The sequence below is a fragment of the Schistocerca gregaria genome, chromosome 9 (assembly GCF_023897955.1).
Source record: "Schistocerca gregaria isolate iqSchGreg1 chromosome 9, iqSchGreg1.2, whole genome shotgun sequence".
Taxonomy (NCBI): domain Eukaryota; kingdom Metazoa; phylum Arthropoda; class Insecta; order Orthoptera; family Acrididae; genus Schistocerca; species Schistocerca gregaria.
In genome coordinates, this window is record NC_064928.1 from 128,662,141 (window position 1) to 128,686,004 (window position 23,864).

Genomic DNA, 23,864 nt, shown 5'->3' on the forward strand with positions numbered 1-23,864 from the left:
TAGCTGCCCCATCACTGAAGTATTTTGCAGAACATATGCTTGCTTTTAAAATATGCCATTACAGTGAGCATAAATTGCAAACTGAAGAGTTACTAGGCTGTTGTCCCAATGACATCCTTGATTAGCATCTTGCACTATTGATGCATAATTTTCAGTAAATTCCAGTATTACTAAAATTTCATCTTGTTTCAAATGGTCCTTACAAAACTGGAGATACGCAGATTGCACTGTTGTTGTGGTCAGTTTGTTTTTTTCACAACACAGTACAACAAACTCTTCCACTGTACTGTGCTTTGTTCCAAGAGTTGTGCATTCTGTTTGTGTTCATTGTTTATAATTAGTAATGAACTCGTCACACAGTTTATTATTCATGTGTTACTTTGCCTTATCTGCACACTTTTCGCACCTGTGCATAATACATGGGCAGGAAGTAATGCCACGACTATTGGTTTCATTGCATCTTTGTAATCCAGACCAGAATCCTTTATAGCAGTAAACATCAACTTAGCATTTTGATGGGATCCACATGAACAGACATTGTGTGTGCTCCTTTTTGAGTGAAGACTGAAAAAAAATAATAAACCCACTTTGGCATTAGGATACTTTTCCTCAAATACTACATATTTTTCAGAAATGTTACATAGCAACAGCCTGTTTTCACATCTGCACACATACCTTTCCCATTTTTACTGTAACATATTCTTACTTGCCAGGCATTATTCTACTGCAGTCACCATTTTCGTAAAACTTTGATATTAGCACCTTTATTTTTCAACTCAATTGTTTACCGTGAGCCAGTCAAAGTTCTGGGACTGCTTGGGTTACTTTAACTTTCCTGGTTTGCTTTACTATATACATAGAAACACAGAATTCCTTTGCAGTATGCTCAATAGAATGGACAGTGCAAGAGCAAGAATAGCTACTTTTTTCTGGTGTGTAGATACCACACATTTTTCTTTCAAATTGTGCAACATTTTGTCCAAATCGGAGCATTTCTGGCATGATTTTTGTTCCTTTGGAACCGATAGTTCTTCCTCTTCTACCATTAGTGTCTGTCATTTTGAGTTTCATTTCCATTTCGGCTTCTTGTAGTTTTCTACTACCATAATAACTGGGTCTGTCTCTTTTCCCAATTCTCTATGTCTTCATGGGAAACATACTGGGAGCAGTCACTGAAGAATGTAACTGCTCATCCACTGTGGATGAAGGTGGCTGATATTCTTCATCACTAACATGTACATTATCAGAATATCCTTCACTTTTTAGCCGCCACACACATTTTTGTCCTGTGCAGGGTTTCACATTAAGTCCTGTGCACTGATTCACTTTCAATAGCGATTTTATATCAACTTCTCAAAGGCTACACCTCACTGTCTTCTTTTCGATCCAAAATTGGCCAAAACAACTTCTTTGTGGGAAAGAAAACTTATCCAGAAAAAGACTTCCATATGATGATAAACACTCATGTTTCACGAAACTGTACTTCTCGTGCCCTCAGTGTGAACACCATGTCTCCATAGCAACAAATCTTAGTCTGATTCATTAAGATCGTGTACAAAGCAAATGCCACATTTAGTTCCACATGATATTTTACGACATTCAGACTCAGGTTCTACAAATACTACAACTTATTAGAACGGAAGCACCACCAGCAAACACTTCTGCCTCCATCCTGCCACTGCCACAACAGCACTGACCAGCCTGAACTAGAACCTTGAAAGCATGAGCAATCTGTGATGCTCACTTGTCTCCTTTCTTCTTCCTGCCAGGCAACGGCTCATCTTGCTCCTGAACACATACAAGGTTTAACTTTCAGTTGCCAAATTATTTCCAACACTTGCTGCAGCTTTGAGTGAAACATGAACTGAATCTCATCAGAAAATGGGAACCACAGCTGTCTGCACCATCTCTCCGACTTGCTGACTCATTAAAATAAATTAAACCACCACATACATCTGTCAGTTTTCATTGTACATGAATATCTTGGAATAACATGTCAAAATGTTGAGACGCTGCATTGTGGTCTACTCATGCAGTGTATGAAATTTGGCTTTTAATATCACTTGTCCCTTTCGTGCTACAACACATTGAAATAGCAGGCTTACTAGAAAAAGTATTATCCTCTACCCAAGTGGATTATATTTGTCATGGTGGGCACCTACAATATGTATTTTTTCACAAGTCACATTTTTAATCACATTTTGAGATTTCTTGTTTTCCCTCCGAAACATGTTGTTGGTGCTTTCATATATAATGTGTGTACCCTAAGTAGCTGTTAATTAGTGGTAAAAATTTCACTGGACTCTGAGGAATAGTTCCGAAGTTATTAAGTCCTGAAGTTGTCTCTGGAAATTGATTGACAAATGTGTGTGTTGGGTTTGCTTCTTTCACAAGCTGCAAGTCTGGAACTAATTCTTAGGGGAATCTAATACTTCATATATGAGCTTTCCACCCATGGTAGCATTGGTGTGCTAAATATCAGCCAGATCCAAGACTATGAGCAGGAACATATTCTCAAACTGGTTCAATTGATATGGAATGACCCTGCTCTCTCTCCTACCTTGTACAGAACTTTCATTTACATAATTAATACTATTTGTCTACCTGGACTTAACCCCAGGCAAAACAGTATGTGAAAAATTGGAAGGAGGACATTGCAAAATTGAGATAGACATACACAATGAAACTACTTTGTGCCTTGTAAAACAGTATAAGTGCAACATTCTGTTGTGCTTCATCTCATAAAATGCATAGTTCTGCAAAGCAATGAGGAATTAGGTCAAAATTAACATCACCAATCAAAGGGGTACTTCAAAACTATGTGAGCAGACGGCATTTCCTGATGTGCGCGAAAGAAAGGGATGAAATGTCACCAAACCAAGCACAGAATGCCACTATCAATGTTGTTTTTTTCAATAAAATCAAATGCATTTTGTGACAAGAATTTTCGTGTGGTTGGAAAGACAGATTTAAAATACCTTCAGTAGTGTAACGAACCAGTGAAGATCTGGAGATGGCATTTAGAGGCTGTGGCTGTAACTGAAGAGCCAAAGAAACTGGTACACCTGCCTTGTATGATGCTGACTCCCGCAAGCATTCAAACATGCCATAATATGCATGGCATTGACTCGACTAATGTCTGAAGTAGTGTTGGAGAGAATTGACATCATGAATCCTGTAGGGCTGTCCATAAATACATACTAGTACAAAGGGTGGAGATCTCTTCTGAACAGGCATCCGAGATATGATCAATAATGTTCGTCTATAGAGTTTGGTGGCCAGCGGAAGTGTTTAAACTCGGAAGAGTGTTCCTGGAGCCACTCTGTAATAATTCTGGATGTGTGGAGTGCTGCATAGTCCTGCTGGAATTTCCCATACCCGTCAGAATGCACAATGGACATGAATGGATGCAAGCGATCACACAGGATGCTAATGTACTTGACACCAGTCAGTCTTATCTACATGTATCAGGGGTCCCATATCACTCCAACTGCACACGCCCCACACCATTAAAAACCTTCACCAGCTGGAACAGGCCCCTGCTGACATGAAGAATCCATGGATTCATGAGGTTGCCTCCATACCTGTACATGTCCAAAAGCTCGATACAATTTGAAATGAGATTCGTCTGAGCAGCAACATGTTTTCAGTCATCAACAGTCTAGTGTCAGCATTAACAGGCCCAGGCGAGCCGTAAAGCTTTGCGTAGTGCAGTCATCAAGGGTACACAAGTGGGCCTTCAGCTCCAAAAGCCCATACTGATGATGTCTCGTTGAGCAGTTCATACGCTGGCCCTTATTGACAGCCCAGTATTGAAACCCACAGCAATTTCCGAGAGGATCGCAATTCTGTCATGTTGAATGATTGTATTCAGTCGTCGTCAGTCCCATCTTTTTCTGGCCGCAGCAATGTCTGAGGTTTGATGTTTTACCAGATTCCTGATATTCACAGTGCAGTCATGGAATAGTCGTACAGAAAAATCCCCAGTTCATCGCTACCTTCGAGATGCTGTGGCCCATCACTCAGATGTCGACTATAACACCATGTTCAAACTCACTTAAATCTTCATAACAACTGCCATTGTGGCAGCAGTAACAAATCTAACAACTGTCCCAGACACCTCGTTGTCTTATACAGGCGTTGCCAACCACAGCACCATATTCTGCCTGTTTACATATCTCTGTATTTGAATACGCCTGCCCATACCAGTTTCTTTGGAGCTTCAGTGTAAATATCAGTTAGGCATCATTAACAGTTGCTGTGGCTCTCTAGGACAATAATTCTGCCCATGAACTGGGCAAGCCTCTCTTTAATTTCTTATCATTGTGTATGCTACAATTATTCTTCATACTATCATTGTCAATTACACTTTTATACAGAGATTAGTGTGTCCACAATATACATGCATGGTAATGGTCTCCATATTTGAACCATTCCCACCCTGTGCGCGTTATTTCCACCTGGTGCGTATATATATAACTGCAGCAGTCCACCGTTATTATTGAGATAAAAATGAGACGCAAAAGCCAGTATTGTTCGTGTAAATTGTTTCCTTTTTTTAAATCTTTGTTCAGAAAGTCTTATTTTGTTCAGAAAAGGTACTTTATCACGAGAAAAAAATACAAAACATATTACATTAGTAATACTTCAAAGTGTGATATCACTCGAAATAAAAATTCAAACATAAAGGCACATTACATTTTAAACAAATGTATCTTGTGTCACTTCGTATATCATGTTTTGCACATACAATACACCTTCTCTTGGCGGCCTTCTTTGAAGTTCCTGGGATTAGCGAGATAAAGTGGCACTCTGTTAGGCATAAGGGATTTCACCATCAGCCGATCTTCCACGACGTCCCTCTGTTTGCGGTTGGTGGTGAATCTCTAGGATCTTTTTGATAAGTTTCTGTTGAAAATCAGATACTGAAATATTTCGTCCCATTTGAGTTTTATATAATGCATGAGCATTGAGCAGAGACAGATCCACCAAATGAAAAATCCTCTTTTATACCATTTTACAGTTTTTCATACACTTTCTACTGAACTTAGCATCATATCGCTCCTGTCGACGACCCCCATATTTTCAGTGTAGCTTACGATGCAAGCTGGTTTTGTTTTTGGTTCATTCATGGTTCTGTCAATTTTGTCAGTCACTGTAATTTCGCTTGTATAAAGAGTTGAAAGCATCCTCACTTCCCACTTGTCCTGCCACTTCAGAGCAAGAAGTTTATCTGTTGACAAACTCGGTCTCGCCTTTTCTAAGTTTTTTTTTTGATAAAGCAGGCATGCCTTTGCAGTTCGTTCTCACAGTTCCACAGGCATTAGTCACTCTGTCATGCAAATAAGAAAATAAAGTTGGGCTAGTGTACCCAATTGTCAACACATAATGTGTAATTTTTACCAAGGTAATTTTCAAGTTACGTCTGTTGCGAAACCCACATAAATAATAAAGTCAAGAATATAACCAGTTTCACAATCACATACTACAAAAAATTTTACACCAAGTTTGTGGTGTTTGGAAGGAATGTACTGCTTGAAGAAGACACGACCTTTGAAAAGAACTAAACTTTTGTCAATGCAGAAGTTTTTAAAAGGATAGAAAGCACCTGGAACTACTTTTCTTAAGTGATTTTATTCGGTAACGCGGAAACAGAGGCACACAAACTAGATAATATAGTGATATGAACCATGGACCTTGCCATTGGTGGGGAGGCTTGGGTGCCTCAACGATACAGATAGTCATACCGTAGGTGCAACCAAAACGAATAGGTATCTGTTGAGAGGCCAGACAAATGTGTGGTTCCTGAAGAGGGGCAGCAGCCTTTTCAGTAGTTGCTGGGGGAACAGTCTGGATGACTGACTGATCTGGCCTTTTAACATTAACCAAAACGGGTTTGCTGTTGTGGTACTGTGAACGGCTGAAAGCTAAGGGAAGCTAGTAATTTTTCCCGAGGGCATGCAGCTTTACTGTATGGTTAAATGATGATGGCGTCCTCTTGGGTAAAATATTCCTGAGGTAAAATAGTCCCCCATTCGGATCTCCGGGCAGGGGCTACTCAAGAGGACATCGTTATCAGGAGAAAGAAAACTGTCATTCTACAGATCGGAGAGTGGAATGTCAGATCCCTTAATCGGGCAGGTAGGTTAGAAAATTTAAAAAGGGAAATGGACAGGTTAAAGTTAGATATAGAGGGAATTAGTGAAGTTCGGTGGCAGGAGGAACAAGACTTCTGGTCAGGTGAATACAGGGTTATAAACACAAAATCAAATAGGGGTAATGCAGAAGTAGGTTTAATAATGAATAGGAAAATAGGAATGCGGGTAAGCTACTACAAACAGCATAGTGAACGTATTATAGTGGCCAAGATAGATACGAAGCCCACACCTACTACAGTAGCGCAAGTTTATATGCCAACTAGCTCTGCAGATGACGAAGAAATTGAAGAAATGTATGATGAGATAAAAGAAATTATTCAGGTAGTGAAGGGAGATGAAAATTTAATAGTCATGGGTGACTGGAATTCGAGAGTAGGAAAAGGGAGAGAAGGAAACATAGTGGGTGAATATGGATTGGGGGACAGAAATGAAAGAGGAAGCCATCTGGTAGAATTCTGCACAGAACATAACTTAATCATAGCTAACACCTGGTTCAAGAATCATAAAAGGGTGTATACATGGAAGAATCCTGGAGATACTAAAAGGTATCAGACAGATTATATAATGGTAAGACAGTGATTTAGGAACCAGGTCTTAAATTGTAGGACATTTCCAGGGGCAGATGTGGACTCTGACCACAATCTATTGATTATGAACTGTAGTTTAAAACTGAAGAAATTGCAAAAAGGTGGGAATTTAAGGAGATGGGACCTGGATAAGCTGACTAAACCAGAGGTTGTACAGAGTTTCAGGGACAGCATAAGGGAACAATTGACAGGAATGGAGGAAAGAAATACAGTAGAAGACGAATGGGTAGCTCTGAGGGATGAAGGAGTGAAGGCAGCAGAGGATCAAGTAGGTAAAAAGACGAGGGCTAGTACAAATCCTTGGGCAACAGAAGAAATATTGAATTTAATTGATGAAAGGAGAAAATTTAAAAATGCAGTAAGTGAAGCAGGCAAAAAGGAATACAAACGTCTCAAAAATGAGATCGACAGGAAGCGCAAAATGGCTAAGCAGGCATAGCAAGAGGGCAAATGTAAGGATGTAGAGGCTTATCTCACTAGGGGTAAGATAGATACAGCCTACAGGAAAATTAAAGAGACCTTTGGAGAAAAGATAGCCACTCGTATGAATATCAAGAGCTCAGGTGGAAACCAAGTTCTAGGCAAAGAGGGAAAGCAGAAAGGTGGAAGGAGTATATAGAGGGTCTATACAAGAGTGATGTACTTGAGGACAATATTATGGAAATGGTAGAGGATGTAGATGAAGATGAAATGGGAGATACGATACTGCGTGAAGAGTTTGACAGAGCACTGAAAGACCTGAGTCGAAACAAGGCCCCGGGAGTAGACAACATTCCACTGAAACTACTGACTGCCTTGGAAGAGCTAGTCCTGACAAAACTCTACCATCTGGTGAGCAACAGGTATGAGACAGGCGAAATACCCTCAGACATCAAGAAGAATATAAGAATTCCAATCCCAAAGAAAGCAGGTGTTGACAGATGTGAAAATTACCAAACTATCAGTTTAATAAGTCACAGCTGCAAAATACTAACGCTAATTCTTTATAGACAAATGGAAAAACTGGTAGAAGCCGATCTCGGGGAAGATCAGTTTGGATTCCGTAGAAATATCGGAACACGTGAGGCAATACTGACCCTACGACTTTTCTTAGAAAACAGATTAAGGAAAAGCAAACCTACATTTCTAGCATTTGTAGACTTAGAGCAAGCTTTTGACAATGTTGACTGGAATACTCTCTTTCAAATTCTAAATGTGGCAGCGGTAAAATACAGGGAGCAAAACGCTATTTACAATGTGTACAGAAACCAGATGGCAATTGAAAGAGGCGAGGGACATGAAAGGGAAGCAGTGGTTGGGAAGGGAGTGAGACAGGGTTGTAGCCTCTCTCCCCAATGTTATTCAATCTGTATATTGAGCAAGCAGTAAAGGAAACAAAAGAAAAATTCGGAGTAGGTATTAAAATCCACGGAGAAGAAATAAAAACTTTAAGGTTCACCGATGACATTGTAATTCTGTCAAAGACAGCAAAGGACTTTGAAGAGCAGCTGAACAGATTGGGCAGTGCCTTGAAAGCAGGATATAAGATGAAAATCAACAAAAGCAAAACGAAGATAATGGAATGTAGTCGAATTATGTCGGGTGATGCTGAGGGAATTAGATTAGGAAATGAGACACACTAAGTAGTAAAGGAGTTTTGCTATTTGGGGAGCAAAATAACTGATGATGGCCGAAGTAGAGAGGATATAAAATGTAGACTGGCAATGGCAAGGAAAGCGTTTCTGAAGAGGAGAAATTTGTTAACACCGAGTATAGATTTAAGTGCCAGGAAGTCGTTTCTGAAAGTATTTGTATGGAGTGTAGCCATGTATGGAAGTGAAACATGGACGATAACTAGTTTGGACAAGAAAATAATATAAGTTTTCGAAATGTGGTGCTGCAGAAGAATGCTGAAAATTAGATAGCAAGATCACATAACTAATGAGGAGGTATTGAATAGGATTGGAGAGAAGTGAAGTTTGCGGCACAACTTGACTAGAAGAAGGGACCGGTTGGTAGGACATATTCTGAGGCATCAAGGGATCGCCAACGTGGAGGGTAAAAATTGTAGAGGGAGACCAAGAGATGACTACACTAAGCAGATTTAGAAGGATGTGGGTTGCAGTGGGTTCTGGTAGATGAAGAAGCTTGCACAGGATAGAGTAGCATGGAGAGCTGCATCAAACCAGTCTCAGGACTGAAGACCACAACAACACACGAATGAACTCAGCAGAAAGAGAATTCAGCATTCAATAGTCGTTCAGGTATTTCCTAGTATTACAACAATTAAACTGCATACTTGCGCAACAATTACCTCCGACTTTCTGGCCCGAGTGTCGACATTATACGTAAATATACAACTGTGGCAGGGAACTGCTTTAAGTATTTTTTTATAGCAAATAATATATATATGTCTGGAGCACTGAAACGATTAGTGTATATTTACGTCTGCTACAGTGAAAGGGTTAAAGAATGGTCTACACGATTGTCCAGCTCCACTCGCTGTACAAACCTTTAATGCCTCTCTTTGATTTTGAAGCACCCCAGAAATGCTGCAGAATTTCTTCAAATTAGAAATTCCTCATATGTACATTGGAATACACATGGCAGGCAGTCTTTTTAGGACCCTTAATCCCGTGTGCAGTCAAGACAGGTAAAAAGGGAAAGTGAGTACTACAGAGGAATACCATTACTGTCCCTTTGCACGAGGGTTTAAAAAATGCAATTTTACATTAAATGAGGAACACACAACAGCAAAGGCAAGAACAAAAATGATTTCGGCCTGAAAATAGACTGCAGATGCTATATTTACAGGAAGATATGTAGTAGAAAAGAAATGTGACTTTGGAATCATCATAGCTGTGTTAATAGATATAAAAAAGATTTACGAGACTGTTATAAGGGGAGAAAAATCCCAAGTCTGACTAAAATGGAACTGTGCTGAGGAATGCAACTCTGAAGAAGAAATGTATAAAAAAATGGCTGAACAGCGTAGTAATACATGGCAAAAAAGTGGAACCATTTAGAACAGATAGGGGGCTTCGATAAGGAACTGTGCTCTCACCGATGCTCTTCAATTACATCATACACAACATTGTAAATTAAGCTATCAAAGTAAGAAATTTCTGAGAAAATAGAAAATTATTCAAAATTTTATTAGTATGACAGAAATAGGAATTGTAAAATACATGGCACAACTTAGACCACAACATACAAATCGTATGATCTACACATTTTGGCATATGGATCAAAATACAAGCAATACAGATAAGGTTTCTATGATCTATCATTGACAGGTCAAGAATGGATGACATAAGAAACAAACAAATATTACACACTTCATACAACTCCCATAAATGAAACTAGGGAGGGTAACAGGCTGAAATGGTTTGGCCACATTAACAGAAACATTACCAGGAAGAGCTTTGGACATTTTTTTTCTTTCTTTCTTTTTTTTGTGGTTTTAGGGTGCACAACTACAATGTTCATTAGCGCCCTGACTAAGTTAGGAATGCACCGCGAGGCACAAGGTTAAAACAGCAACTAAAAGGGACAACACTATAAAAGATGTATTAACAGGCATAGGATTAAAAAACAACAGCATAATCAAACGTCTTTAGACAGGTGTATCAAGTTGATAAAACGAAGAATGCGAGCAGCAGCTCCTGGGTCATCCACAGTACATGGCAGGCCAAGATCAAGACGCAGTGTAGTAAAATCCGGACAGGACGTTAAAATGTGGTGGACTGTCAGCAATTGCCCACATGGACAGAACGGCGCCAGCGCAGCCGTCAGCAGATGGCGATGGCTGAACCGGCAGTGTCCAATTCATAGCCGGGTCAAAATGACCTCCTCCCGCCGAGAAGAACGTGAGGACGACGTCCAAGCCGCGGGAAGAGGTTTCAAGGCCCGAAGCTTGTTGTCCGTAAGTGCAGCCCAATCGGCATGCCACAGCGATAAAATGTGCCGACAAATGACCGTGCTACAATCTGATGAAGGGACACAACAAGAAGCCGTCCGAGGCTGGAGGACCACAGCCTTGGCCGCGGCATCTGCAGCTTCGTTCTCAGGGATACCGACATGGCCAGGAACCCACATAAAGCTAACTGGAGACCCGTCGTCCACCAGCTGCTGAAGAGAGCGTTGGATCCGGTGCACGAAAGGGTGAACCGGATACAGATCACTGAGGCTCTGGATGGCGCTCAGAGAATCGGAGCAGATGACATAACCAGCATGTCGGTGGCGGCAGACGTAAAAAACAGCCTGATAGAGGGCAAAGAGCTCAGCTGTGAAGACCGAACAATGGCCATGTAGCCCGTATTTGAAACTCTGTGCCCCGACAATAAAAGAACACCCGACACCGTCATTGGTCTTAGAGCCATCTGCATAAATGAAGATCATATTAATGAACTCTGAACAAAGTTCGACAAAACGGGAGCGGTATTCCGAAGCTGGGGTAACCTCGTTTGGGAGCGACCTGAGGTCAAGGTGAACGCGAACCTGAGCTTGGGGCCAAGGTGGCATTTGGCTCTCACCCACTCGAAAGGTTGCAGGGAGTGAAAAATCAAGGTGCTGAAGGAAGCAACGAAAACGAACTCCAGGGGGTAGCAGAGCGGAGACATACAACCCGTGTGGACGGTCGAGAGTGTTGTCAAAAAAGGGAACGATAATATGGGTGGTCGGGCATTGACAATGGCCGACAGGCATACCAACAAAGCAGTATATCCTGCCGGTAGTTAGTGGCAATTCACTGGCTTCAGCATGAAGACTCTCAACAGGACTAGTATAGACCGCTCCGATCGCAAGACGTAGACCCCGATGTTATATAGAGTTGAGACAACGTAAGATGGACGGCCGTACAGAGGAGTCTACAAAGCTCCCATAATCCAGCTTGAGCAGACGATCGACCGATATAGGTGAAGTAGCATGGTTCGATGCGCTCCCCACGACATACCGCTGAGAACACGGAAGACATTTAGAGAACGGGTACAACAGGCAGCCAAATATGAGACATGTGGAGACCAGCTAAGTTTCCTTTCAAATGTAAGATCTAAAAATTTTGTTGTCTCCATGAATGGGAGAGCAACGGGACCGAGTCGTAAGGACAGTGGGAGAAACTCTTTGTAGCGCCAGAAGTTAATACAGGCCGTCTTCTCAGCAGAAAAACGGAAGCCATTGGCGACACTCCGTGAGTGAAGACGGTCAAGACAACGCTGAAGACAGCACTCCAGGAAACTTGTACACTGCGCACTGCAATAGATGGTAAAATCATCCATGAAAAGGGAGCTTGATACATCAGTTGGGAGGCAATCCATTATTGGATTGCTCGCTATGGCGAAGAGAGCGACACTCAAAACTGAGCCCTGTGGCACCTCATTCTCCTGGCGAAAGGCGTCGACAGGACAGAACCCACACGTACCCTGAACTGTCGATCCATTAAAAAAAGGCACGAATAAAAAGAGGGAGGTGACTGCGAAGGCCCCAGGTATGCATGGTGCGGAGAATGCCCGCCCTCCAACAGGTGTCTTAAGCCTTCTCCAAATCAAACAACACAGCCGCCGTCGGGCGCTTCCGCAAGAAGTTATTCATAATGAAGGTCGACAAGGTAACCAGATGGTCAACAGCAGAGCGGCGCCTACGAAATCCACATTGTACATTGGTAAGTAGGCGTCGAGATTCGAGCAGCCAAACCAAACGAGAGTTAACCATTCGCTCCATCACCTTACAGACACAGCTGGTAAGCGAGATGGGTCGATAACTGGAAGGCAAGTGCTTGTCCTTCCCCGGCTTAGGAATCGGGACAACAATAGACTCGCGCCATCGTGTGGGAACATGACCATCAATCCAGATGCGATTATAAGTACGAAGAAGAAAACCTTTGCCCGCAGGAGACATGTTCGTAAGCATCTAAATATGAATAGAATCAGGCCCTGGAGCGGAGTACCGTGACCAGGCAAGTGCATTTTCAAGTTCCTGCATGGTGAATGGGGCATTATAACTTTCACAATTTGAGCAATGGAAGTTAGGTGGCCTTGCCTCCTCTGTGTGTTTTCAGGGGAGGAAGGCAAGGTGGTAATGAGCGGAGCTCGAAACCTCTGCGAAAAAGTGGCCAAAGGCATTGGAGACATCCTCAGGGGCCACAAGGGCGCCATTCGCGACTGTCAAGCCAGATTCTGGTGAGTGGACCTTAGTGCCAGATAGCCAGCACAGGCTACCAAAGACAACAGAAGGAGTAAAACTGTTGAAGGTGCTTGTGAAAGCAGCCCAGCTGGCTTTCTTGCTCTCTTTAATAACACGACGACATTGCGCACGTAATCGTTTATAATTGATACAATTTGCCACCATAGGGTGGAGTTTAAAGGTGCGTAAAGCACATCGACGAGCACGTAAAGCGCCTCTACATGCTGCAGTCCACCAGGGGTCCAGCATGCGATGTGGAGAACAAGTAGTGTGAGGGCTGGAATATTCAGCAGCAGTGTGAAGGACTTCTGTGAGGTGTGCCACCTGACTATTGTAGCTTGTGAAGGTTTGATCCTGAAAGGTCACCCTGGAAGAGAAGAGCCCCAGTCTGCTTTGGAGATGTTCCAACTAGTTGAGCACGGAGAGGGGGGTTTGATGCAGGAGATGGATAACACAAGGGAAGTGGTCACTCCAATATGTATCAGAAAGTGCATACCACTCAAACCGGCGTGCAAGTTTGTTAGTACATATAGAGATGTATAAATGGGAATAGGTGAGAGTTGTGTCCAAAAGAAAAGTAGGGGCGTCAGTATTGAGGCAGACAAGATTGAGGTGGTGGAAAAGGCCTGCTAACAGGGAGCCTCTCAGGCAGGATGCTGGAGAGCCCCAAAGGGGATGGTGTGCACTTAAGTCACCAGTTAACAAAAATGGTGCAGGTTGCTGAGCAATAATTTGCATCATGTCTGCCCTGGTAATGGCAGACGACGACTGAGTGTAAACGGTACAAATGGAAAATGTAAAAGTGGGGAGAGTAATTGGGACGGCAACTGCCTGGGTGGCGCAGGAGGAGAAACGCGCCATGGCGGAGAAGGAGAACTTTGCTTCCTATGAGCCTTCTTGGAAGTTCGTTTAGTTGAAGTACTGGTCGATGGCTGGGAGTTCGAGGTACATAGGAAGTCTGCACGGGACGGTTCCTTCTTGAAGACCCATGCATCTGACTTCTTGGTCTTAGTCTGGGCAGAAAGTAATGAAGGTGCTTTTCTCTTCGGGATGATGGGAGGAAGAGGAGACGTTGACCGGGCGATCTAAGCACTGGCCGAACGGACGACCGTAGTGCTAAAGGTCAGATCGTATGTCTGCGTCGCCACCTCCCTGGTAGTCCGAGGAGAGGTGAGGGCAGTGCTGTATTTCCCCACTGGAAGCAGCATGGGCTTCCTACTAGCAAATAGCTTGCGAGCAGCTAAGGTGGACACTTTCTCTTTGACACGAATTTCCCGTATGCAGCGTTCATCCTTTTAGATGGGACAGTTGCAGGAGGACGCTGCATGGTCACCCTGACAGTTCAGGCAACGAGGAGACGGAGGTGGACTGTCACTCATGGGCATCCCTGCCACAAGTGATACATTTAGCCACATTAGAACAAGACTGACGAGTGTGATTAAAATGCTGACACTGGTAGCAGCGCATAGGTGTCGGGACATAGGGGCGAACAGAAATAATCTCGTAGCCCGCTTTGATGCGCGACGGCAGCTGAACACTATCCAAGGTCAAGAAAAGTGTCTGTGTCAGTACAAGGTCATTGTTGACCTTTTTCATGACCCTATAGACAGCCGTCACACCCTGCTCAGCGAGGAAAGACTGAATCTCCTCGTCAGTCAATCTGTAGAGTGATCTAGTATATACCACACCATGCGACAAATTCAAAGTGCAGTGAGCCTCCACACGGACAGGGAACGTGTACAGGAGTGCGGCCCGAAGCAGTTTGTGCGCCTGAAAGGCGCTCTCAGTTTTTAACAACAAGGCACCGTTACGCATCCTGGTACAAGATTTGACAGATCTGGCTATGGCATCTACGCCTTTCTGGATAACAAAAGGGTTGACAGATGAAAAATCCTTTCCATCCTCAGATCTAGAAACTACGAGGAACTTTGGGGCTGGTGGCAGTACTTTTGTCACTGGTGGCTGGTCAAGTTTCCGTTTTTGGGCAGAAGTCGAGAGAGAAGAAGAGAAATCCATTGCGGAGGAATCCCCAATGATTGCCAGTGTCTCCGATGTCAAGGAGAAGAAGGCAATGTAAAAAGTAAGGCAGACAGTGAGAGGGAGAAGGACAAAGAAAGGAACCAAACAAAGGAAGAAAGAAACCAGAATAAGTGAAAAACCTAAATGACCACAAATGTAAGTCATGGAACCGTCCGTCTCTGGACGCAGGTGCAAACTTCCCCCTTGAGGGGGAGGGACTCCTTTTAGACACCTCTTACGACAGGCAGGAATACCTCGAGCCTATTCTAACCCCGGACCCGCAGCGTGAGAGGTAGCTTTGGAGTGGACAATAGACCATGACCAACTAGCAGACCACAAACATTAGGCTGAGAACATGTAAAAAACAGTTTGAATCGAAGAGCACTACACTGGAAAGAAATTCTAAACAACAGCATATAGGAGAAATGAGAAGATTGGAAGACGCTCTGTGAAGACCTGCGTAATAAGAAATCTTTCAGGAAAGGAGGATGAGGAGTCAAACTCACCCCCTAGTTTTGGGAATATGTCTGGAGTTACTGCATTAACTGCTATTGGTACGCAGCACCATAGTTCACATAAAGTTGTTGGAAGAGAAGGCACATAGGCACAGTCATTCACAGTGCCAGTACAAAGCGCATCCCCCCCCCCGCCCGCCCGCCACCCTCCAAAAAAGTAAAAGAGGGTCAAACTGTGAGATTGGGTGATCTTTGAGGTGAAATGGTACAATGTGTGATTCGTATACCTCTTCCACTCTAGCAGATGCAATTCCATACTCAACAAAAATCATGCTGCGCATTTGTAAAAGCTGTACAGTAATTAACTACATTGTGTATGTTTAACAGATATTGTAAAATACCTCCTGTTTCTTTGCTACTGCCACTTCAATTCAACACACTTCGGTAATGCACAGACAAGCTGCAAAAGGGAAACAGCTACCAGCTTGTAGTCTGGTATGTAAGGTAAAATTTCAATCTTTTAGACACATTTCCAGATGAATTCCCGCTCTGCAGTGAAGTGTGTGCAGATTTGAAACTTCCCCGCAAATTAACGCTATGTGCCAGACCAGGACTTGAATCTGGGGCCTTTGCCTTTTGTGGGCAAGTGTTCTATCAACAGACCCATCTGAGCACAATTCACAACCCTTCCTCACAGCAATACTTCCAGTGGTACCTCTCCTTCTATCTTCCAAGAGAGTAATATCCACCAATGTATGCAAGGAAACTTCTCTGAAGCTCAGAAGGTAGAAGAACAGGTGCTGGTGGAACTAAAGCTGTGACAGCGAGTTGAAAGTTGTACTCTGATGGCTTGTGCATAGGTTCGACGTTCAAGGCACATACTTTTAATCTCCAGAAAGTTTCATTCGTGTAGAAGATACAATATTCTGAAACTGGAGGTATCTTTTCAAAACACCCAATATTTCATACAATTTTAATTATGACAAAAATAATATTTGTCTCAGATTTTGAACTTGGGCTACAAAACTCCATACCTGAGGTCACGGTCCCAAAGGAGCATGCGAATGCTGTTGAGAAGGGCCTGGGTGCCCAGCTTTATGACAATGCCATGATCACTGGCAGATTCTGAGATGGCGTGGCGTGTGTACCCGCGCTCCATGTCGTAGTTGTGGGAGTCACCGTCCAGCAGTGCAGCCCTCATCTCTCCCTGCAGAACCTGTGTGCCGTGCCGTGGGTGAGCCATGTTCTCCTCTGGCACTGCAAAAACAACCCCTCAATATTTGGCAGTACAGCTACACAGAAATAACAAAAACAGAGAGGAACTTTAAATGTAGAAAGTTGAAACCATCAAATTTCTCATACAAATCATTATCTAACAAACAAAAGACGAACATACAGGCTTTTCATTAATTCATCCACATACTTATATTATTTTTCTACAATGAACAAAATGATTGGTTGGAAGAAAGTAATGTTTAAAAAGTTTCGGCTGCAAAATTGAACTGAATCAGATTTATTTTTGTGATCACCTTCTCCCAGTGCAATTCATGACAACTGTTCACAGGTGGATGGCTGAATGTAAGTGTCTAACTGGCAAAACAAACCATTTCCATCATCAGCTGGACTGATGGACTGGCGTTGTGCTTTTCTCTCTTCCCCTCCCCTCCCTTTGACCTACCACTCCGTCCACAGCCCACAGCCAGTGACAGGGGTGCGCCCAAAATCCCGTCCCTCTTCCTCCTGCCAAAGAGGTGCTTTGTCCATGATTTGCACCCAGGTACGCTTACTGGCAGCATTTTTGCTGTCACTTTACCTGCACTCCACCAGGCTGTTGCCTACTTATGTCCAGAAATGAGGGACATCCTACCACAAAATCCTCCACATTCCTCTGAATGTGGTATTCCACCACCCACCTAATCTACACTATACTTACTTCATCCTTATGACATACCCGCTCCCAAGCCCTGGCCGAAAACTATGTATACTTAACTGTGCCTGTCTGCAACTTAACATGTCTTCTTTACGGTAAGTAATAATCTACCTTCCCTATACTGTTGATATTTCTACGTTGAGTTTAAATTGTTTAAAATTCTGCACACCATTTGATGCAGACATGATCACCAACCGTCTTCCCAAATATAAGGCTATCACCAAACTGGCCGATAGCAGAGCTAGTAGAACGCACTGCTGCACACAACATGTTAAATTTCAATGGCAGCTTCACAACTCCTGCCACTGGATCTTCAAGCAGTTTCTCTGAAACACACAGATGGTAGTTTTCCTTGCAACACACCAGTTGTCCATAAAATCCTCCTGATCTCAATCTTCACTAGACCCAAGCTCTATAATAACCTTTATCCTGACTAAAACCCTAATTTCCCCTCGTGGTTGGTTAGTTGGAAGGACGGAGGGTGGGGGGCCAAATTGCAAGGTCATCGGTCCCTTGTTGCCAGTAAAATAATTACACCAGCGAAAGAAAAAAGAAAGGAAGAACCAGAAGGACAACCGAGACTACTATGGACAAAACAGGACAAGGAAACAAGTGGAAGGGGTAAAAAAGGAAAAGCCAGCCACTCTGCGATAAATTAAAACATCTAACCTAAAAGCATTACAGTGGAGAACACAAGGGACAAAGGACATGCACTAAAACTTATATAGAATGATAAATCCCACCATCATGTATATAACGTAAAACTAAATTAGCCGATGAGGCGGCATCAGCTAAAATTAATGGCAACGAGTCCGGTAACTGAAGAGCCCGTCGCAGAGCATCCAAAGAAGGAAAACTCACCTAAAAAGGTCAGTCGGGCTTCACACTGACACTGACGTGGGTCATCACGGCGCAGGAGGTAGCCTTGTGTCACCCAAGCATGGCTAATGTGTAGCCGACAGAGAACAACAAAGTCCCTGTGAGAGACCCTCGTAGAGGACTGCCACACATTCACAGACTCCATAATGGCACGCAGTTTGTTGTGCGTGCTGAGGTTATGCCATTTCGTACTACTACACGCAGATCAGTTGCAGAGAAGCCAATTTTCATAAGCAGTTTCCACAAAGCCTGTAGTAAGTTCATTGCCTGGGCTTCCAGTGTGACCTGTGGTCCAAACAAACACCACTGAATGACTGAACCATTCCAGGGCATAGATGGACTCGTGGATGGACACTACCACGGGATTAACTGAGTCCTTAGGGCCATATGAAAGGTCCAGGTGAAGCCACGGCCTAGGTGTACCCCATGGAGGTGTACATGAATGGACTTCAAGTGTAGGTGGTAAAGGAAAGGACTCCACGTCAGAAATGGACACGAACTGCAATTGGAAGCCCTGAAGGAGATGAACCGCCATGGGTGGAAAAATGGAGACTGATCAGGACGCGCAGGAGAACTATGAAAGCGTGCAACATAACTAGCCAGCAGTTGTGCATGCCTGACCTCCAATATAGGGACTCCAACCTCTACAAGGAGGCTGGTCACCAGAAGCATCCTAAAAGCTCCTGTCTCTAGGCAAAACGCCACAGTGGTGCACTGGCTCGAGTAAATGTAATGCTGAGGATGCCGCTGAACCATAAACCACACTCCCATAGTCAAGGCAGGATTGAAAAAGGGCTCTGTAGAACTGCAGTAGCGTAGAGCGATCCACAGCCCAGTTTGTGTTGCTCAGGCAGTGGAGGGCATTGATGTGAAGCCAGCACTTCCACTCAAGCTAACAAAGGTGAGGAAGCAAAGTCAATCGGGCATTGAAAACCAGTCCTAACAATCAATGTATCTCCACTACTGTGAGCGGATCATCATTAAGGTAAAGTTCTGGTTCTGGATGAATGGTACAATGCTGACAGAAGTGCATAACACATGAATTTGTGGCCAAAAACTAGAAACTGAAGGGCTAGAGCCCATGACTGCACTTTGTGGACGTAGGTACCGATCAGCAAGACCAGTACTTGTGGAGCAGTGCAAAATGCAGAAGTTATCTGCATACAGAGGGGACGAGACAGACGGCCCTAGCTGATGCTAGACCATTATGGCCACAAAAAATAGACACATTCAATACAGAGACCTGCAGGACCCCATTCTCCTGTTTATGAGAGGGGGGAGGGGGTGGGGGATTATTGGAGACACCAACTTGGACACGGAAAGTAAGAAGCAACAGGAAATTTTGGATAAAAATCTGGAGCAGGCCTCAGAGACCCCACTCGTATAATGTGGGCAAGGAAGGATATGATGTCGCCAGGTGGTGTCGTACACTTTCCGTAAATCAGAAAAGACGGCGACCAGGTGTTGGCATCTGGAAAAGGCTGTTCGGATGGCAGACTCAAGGGACAAAAGACTATCAGTGGTAGAGCCAACCTGGCAGAAGCCGCCCTGACGTGGAGCCAGTAGGCCACATGACTACAGGACCCATCCCAACCACTGACACACCATACACTCCAGCAGCTTACAAAGAACGTTGTTGAGGCTGATGGGCCAATAGCTACCTGCATCCCGCAGGTTTTTATCGGGTTTGAGCACCAATATGATTTTGCTCTCCCGCCATTACGATGGAAAGACGCCATCGCACCAAATCCGGTTGAAGATGACGAGGAGATGTAGTCAGGTAAGAGATGTTTGATCATCTGCCTGTGGATCCGATATCGTCCAGAAACAGTGTCGGGGCAATGTGCAAGGGCACTGAGGAGCTCCCACTCAGTAAATGTGGCATTATAAGATTCATTGTGGCGCATAGTGAACGAGATGACTTTCCCTTCCAGCCGCCATTTGTGAGTGCGAAAGGTTGGGGGGTAATTCTACGACGGAGAGGCTCCAGCATAGTGCTCAGTAAAGTACTCGGCAATCGTGTTTGTGTCAGTAGATAACATGCCATGTTTAACATGGGGAACGCCTGTTGGGGTCTGATAGCTGAAAATACATTTGATCTTTGCCCAGACTCTGGAAGGTGATGTATGGCACCCAAGGGTCAAGACAAGTGTCTCCCAATACCCCTGCTTCCGTCATTTGATAAGTTGGAGAATGCAGGCACAGAGCAGTTGAAAGGCTATGATATGAGGTCCTCCAGGGAAGGTGCCGCTTATGCTGCTGCCCCAGATGCTCCTTGCGACTTCCCGTGACCACCAATATTTTTGCCGGGGGCGCCCTAAAGAGTGAGGGATCGTGTTTTCTGCCACAGAAACAATTTTTGTAGTCACCTGCTCAACCGTCACATCAATATTTCCGTGTGGGGGAGATTCAACGATGGCACCAGAAGTGAAAGTTTCCGAGTCCACCTTGTTTAAAGCCCATCTGGGCAGGCATCTGTGGCTTTACACAAGGGCAGTGAGAGGAAGATGGGAAAGTGGTCACTACCACACAGGTCATCATATGCTCTCCAGGACATATGGGAGAAGCCCTGGGCTGCAAATTGATAAATCAATGGCCGAGTAACTACCATGAGCCACGATGAAATTTAAGAGGCACAGGTAGAGTTGGGACAGTAAATTTTTGACATTTCTGCCATGGCCAGTAAGTGTGGTGCTACCCCACAAGGCGCTTCGAGCATTACAATCTCCCAAAAGTAGGAAAGGTTTATTAGGGCGTTGATCATCAGTGCAGTTAATACATTCAGGGATACTGCGCCATCTGGAGGAAGATCTACATTACAGACAGTTATTTCTTGTCTCGTCCTTATCCTGACAGCCACGGCTTCAATACAAACAGTTTAGGGCATAAATACAAATGCCACCTGACACATTATTATAGTCACTACGGTTCCTTACCTCTGCGGAGGGCAGGAGTCAGTATTGCTGGGAACCAGCTTTCCTGGAGGGCAACGCAGAAAGCAGGTGTAAAGCTTAACTGTTGCCGTAGTTCAGCCAGGCGGTGGAAAAATCCACCAAAATTCCACTGGAGGATGTCGTTATCGTGAGACTGGAACGGCATGGAAAATTAAATGAGGTAGTTCACATCTCTGGGTCAGCTGCTGCCACTGCCTTTTTGCCTGAGCAGTCTACATCCATTGTGTCTGAGGGTCCGACTGGATCTAGTTTCTCAGCGGATGCCAGAATCTCCACCTCATCCGCAGACGCCGAGCTTATAGGTAGCGGTGGTGTGGGTGCTACTGCAATTCCCTTGGTCTTGGGGACCTCCTTTTTGGATTTCTCTCGCTACTCCTTTGGTTTCCTGGTTTCCCTGGCTGGGAAGACTTTACTGTATCAGTCTCCAGGACTGAAGGTGAACGTGAAGCCCTACAACCGACTGCTTTTGGACTCTTCAGCCACTGGCATGTGTCATCTTTCCCACAAGCAGAAACTGGGAAGGGAGTGGCCCAACGGACCCCTTCCTAGCGAGAGGAACTGAAGAAGACTTACGCTTCTCCAGCTCGTAAGTGGGGACTGATATCCCCGATGGTTGTGGGGATGTTGCTCCCGAAGTAAGTGGTGTGGGAGCAACAGGGAGGGCCGAGATGTTGTTCATGCAGCTGGGAGAGACTTAATAAGCCAGAGCTTATTTCCATGAAGCAAGGACCAGTGGCAATGCCAAAGTGACGACACCTCCTGAAAGATGCACAGAGATCATCAGAAGGAATATAAGAACTAATGGGCTGAGGTATAAGGACTGCAGCCTTGGCAGCAGTGTCGGAAGCCTCATATCCTGTCAGACCGACAAGACCAGCAATCCACATAAACATCACAGTGGCTATATCAAAAGTGAGCAAGTGACAGTTTTCCTGGACATGTTGCACAAACAGATGGGCAGTGTACAGCACACAGAGGCTTTGAAGGGCGCTGAGAGAGAGTGAGCAGATGACACAATTGAAAAGCCTGTGTCACTGGATGTACTCTGTGGCCTGATACAGGGTGAAGAGCTATGCTGTAAATACTGAGTAGTGTGCCAGGAGCAGAGATCAAAGAACATCGGCACCAATGATGAAGGCACACCTGACACCACAGTCAGTCCGAGAGCCATCAGTGTACACATAGGTACAGTCGCAAAGTTCCACGCGAAGCTTGTGAAACTGAAGGCGATCGAGTGAGGATGGAGCAGTGGCCTTAGGATGTGAATGAAAACGAAGGTGAACATGGGCCGATGCATGAAGCCACAGTGATGAAGGGTTCACACCCCACAGGGAAAGTTGCAGAGAGTGAGAAGTTTAGCTGCTGGAGCAAGAGCCGAAAGCGAACTCCAGGAGGTAACAGAAGAGTGACGCATCCCATACTGGCAATCAAAGGTGTCATCAAAGGAGGCAGCATGGGATGGGTAGCCTTGGCAGACAAACTGCGTTCGTATCTGCTGAGGAGAAAGTCACGGCAGTAGAACAGTGGTAACTCAGCAGCTTCTGCATACAGAATCTCAACCTGGCTAGTGTAAAAGGCCAAACGAGTGTCACGATGGTGGATACTATTGAGACAGTGTAAGAGGGACAAATGTGCAGATGCATAAACAATGCACCTGTTATCCAGTTTCAACAGGACAAGGGGCCTGTACAAATAGGAGGGTGGTTCGATCTGCACCCCAGGAAGTACCATTCAGGACATGTATGACAGTGAAGGACCGTGTTCAGTGGGCTGCCAGCTAAGACACTTTGGAGGATCAAGGGAGTTTCCTATCGAGCATGCGCGCCAGGAATTTCGCAGTTTCAATGAATGGAAGAGCAACAGGTCTAAGACAGTGGGAGAAACCTACTGTGTGCCCAGAAATTCATACAATGGTTTTCGCACTGGAAAAATAAATGCCACTGTCGATGCTCCACGAGTAAGGACGATTGAGGCATCTCTGAAGATGTTGCTCAATGAGACAGGTCTGTGAAGAACTGCAATATATGGCAAAATTGTCAACAAAAAGGGAGCCGGAGATGCCTGGCACTAGAGGGGCCATTACAGGGTTAATGACGATAGCAAGGAGAACGACACTCAGGACGGAACCATGAGGCACACCGTTTTTCTGGATAAAGGTGCCAACAAGGCAGAACCCACACAGACATTGAAAACTTAATCTGTTAAAAATTCCTCCAGGAAATGGAGCAGGCAGCCAGTGAGCCCCACGTGTAGAGAATATAGAGGATACCAGTCCTCCAGCAAGTGTCTTAAGCTTTCGCCAAATCGAAAAACGTGGCCACAGTCCGGGATTTCTGTAGAAAACCATTCATGACATGGGTGGACAAAGTGACGAAATGGTCAACTGCAGAACGGCTCACTCTAAATCCACACTGTGCAGTGGTTAGAAAATAGTGAGACTCGAGCCACCCTACCAGTTGGGCACGAATCATAAGTTCCATCACCTTGCAAACACAATCATATGTTCCATCGCCTTCCAAACACAACTGGTGAGACAGAAGGAAGCTAGAAGGAAGGTGTTTGTTCTTACTGGACTTAGGTATGTGTATGACAGTGGCTTCTAGCCAGTGTCGCAGAAACATGTCCTCTGCCCAGATGTGGTTGTACATATTAAGCAGAAAGTGCTTGCCAGCAAGAGAAAGAGGCTGCAACATCGGAATGTGAACAGCATCGGGATGAAGTGA

At 44.4% G+C, this 23,864-nt stretch overlaps 1 protein-coding gene across 2 annotated transcripts in view; it reads right to left on the reverse strand.

The window, feature by feature from the left end:
* The window catches only part of LOC126292288 (BTB/POZ domain-containing protein 9-like), a 294,259-nt gene that overhangs the window by 34,649 nt on the left and 235,746 nt on the right, over window positions 1–23,864 (reverse strand). For both annotated transcript variants that reach the window (XM_049986204.1, XM_049986205.1), the window contains one exon: window positions 16,413–16,635. In XM_049986204.1, coding sequence (XP_049842161.1) covers window positions 16,413–16,635 — 223 coding nt within the window. The remainder of the gene's footprint in view (window positions 1–16,412; window positions 16,636–23,864) is intronic.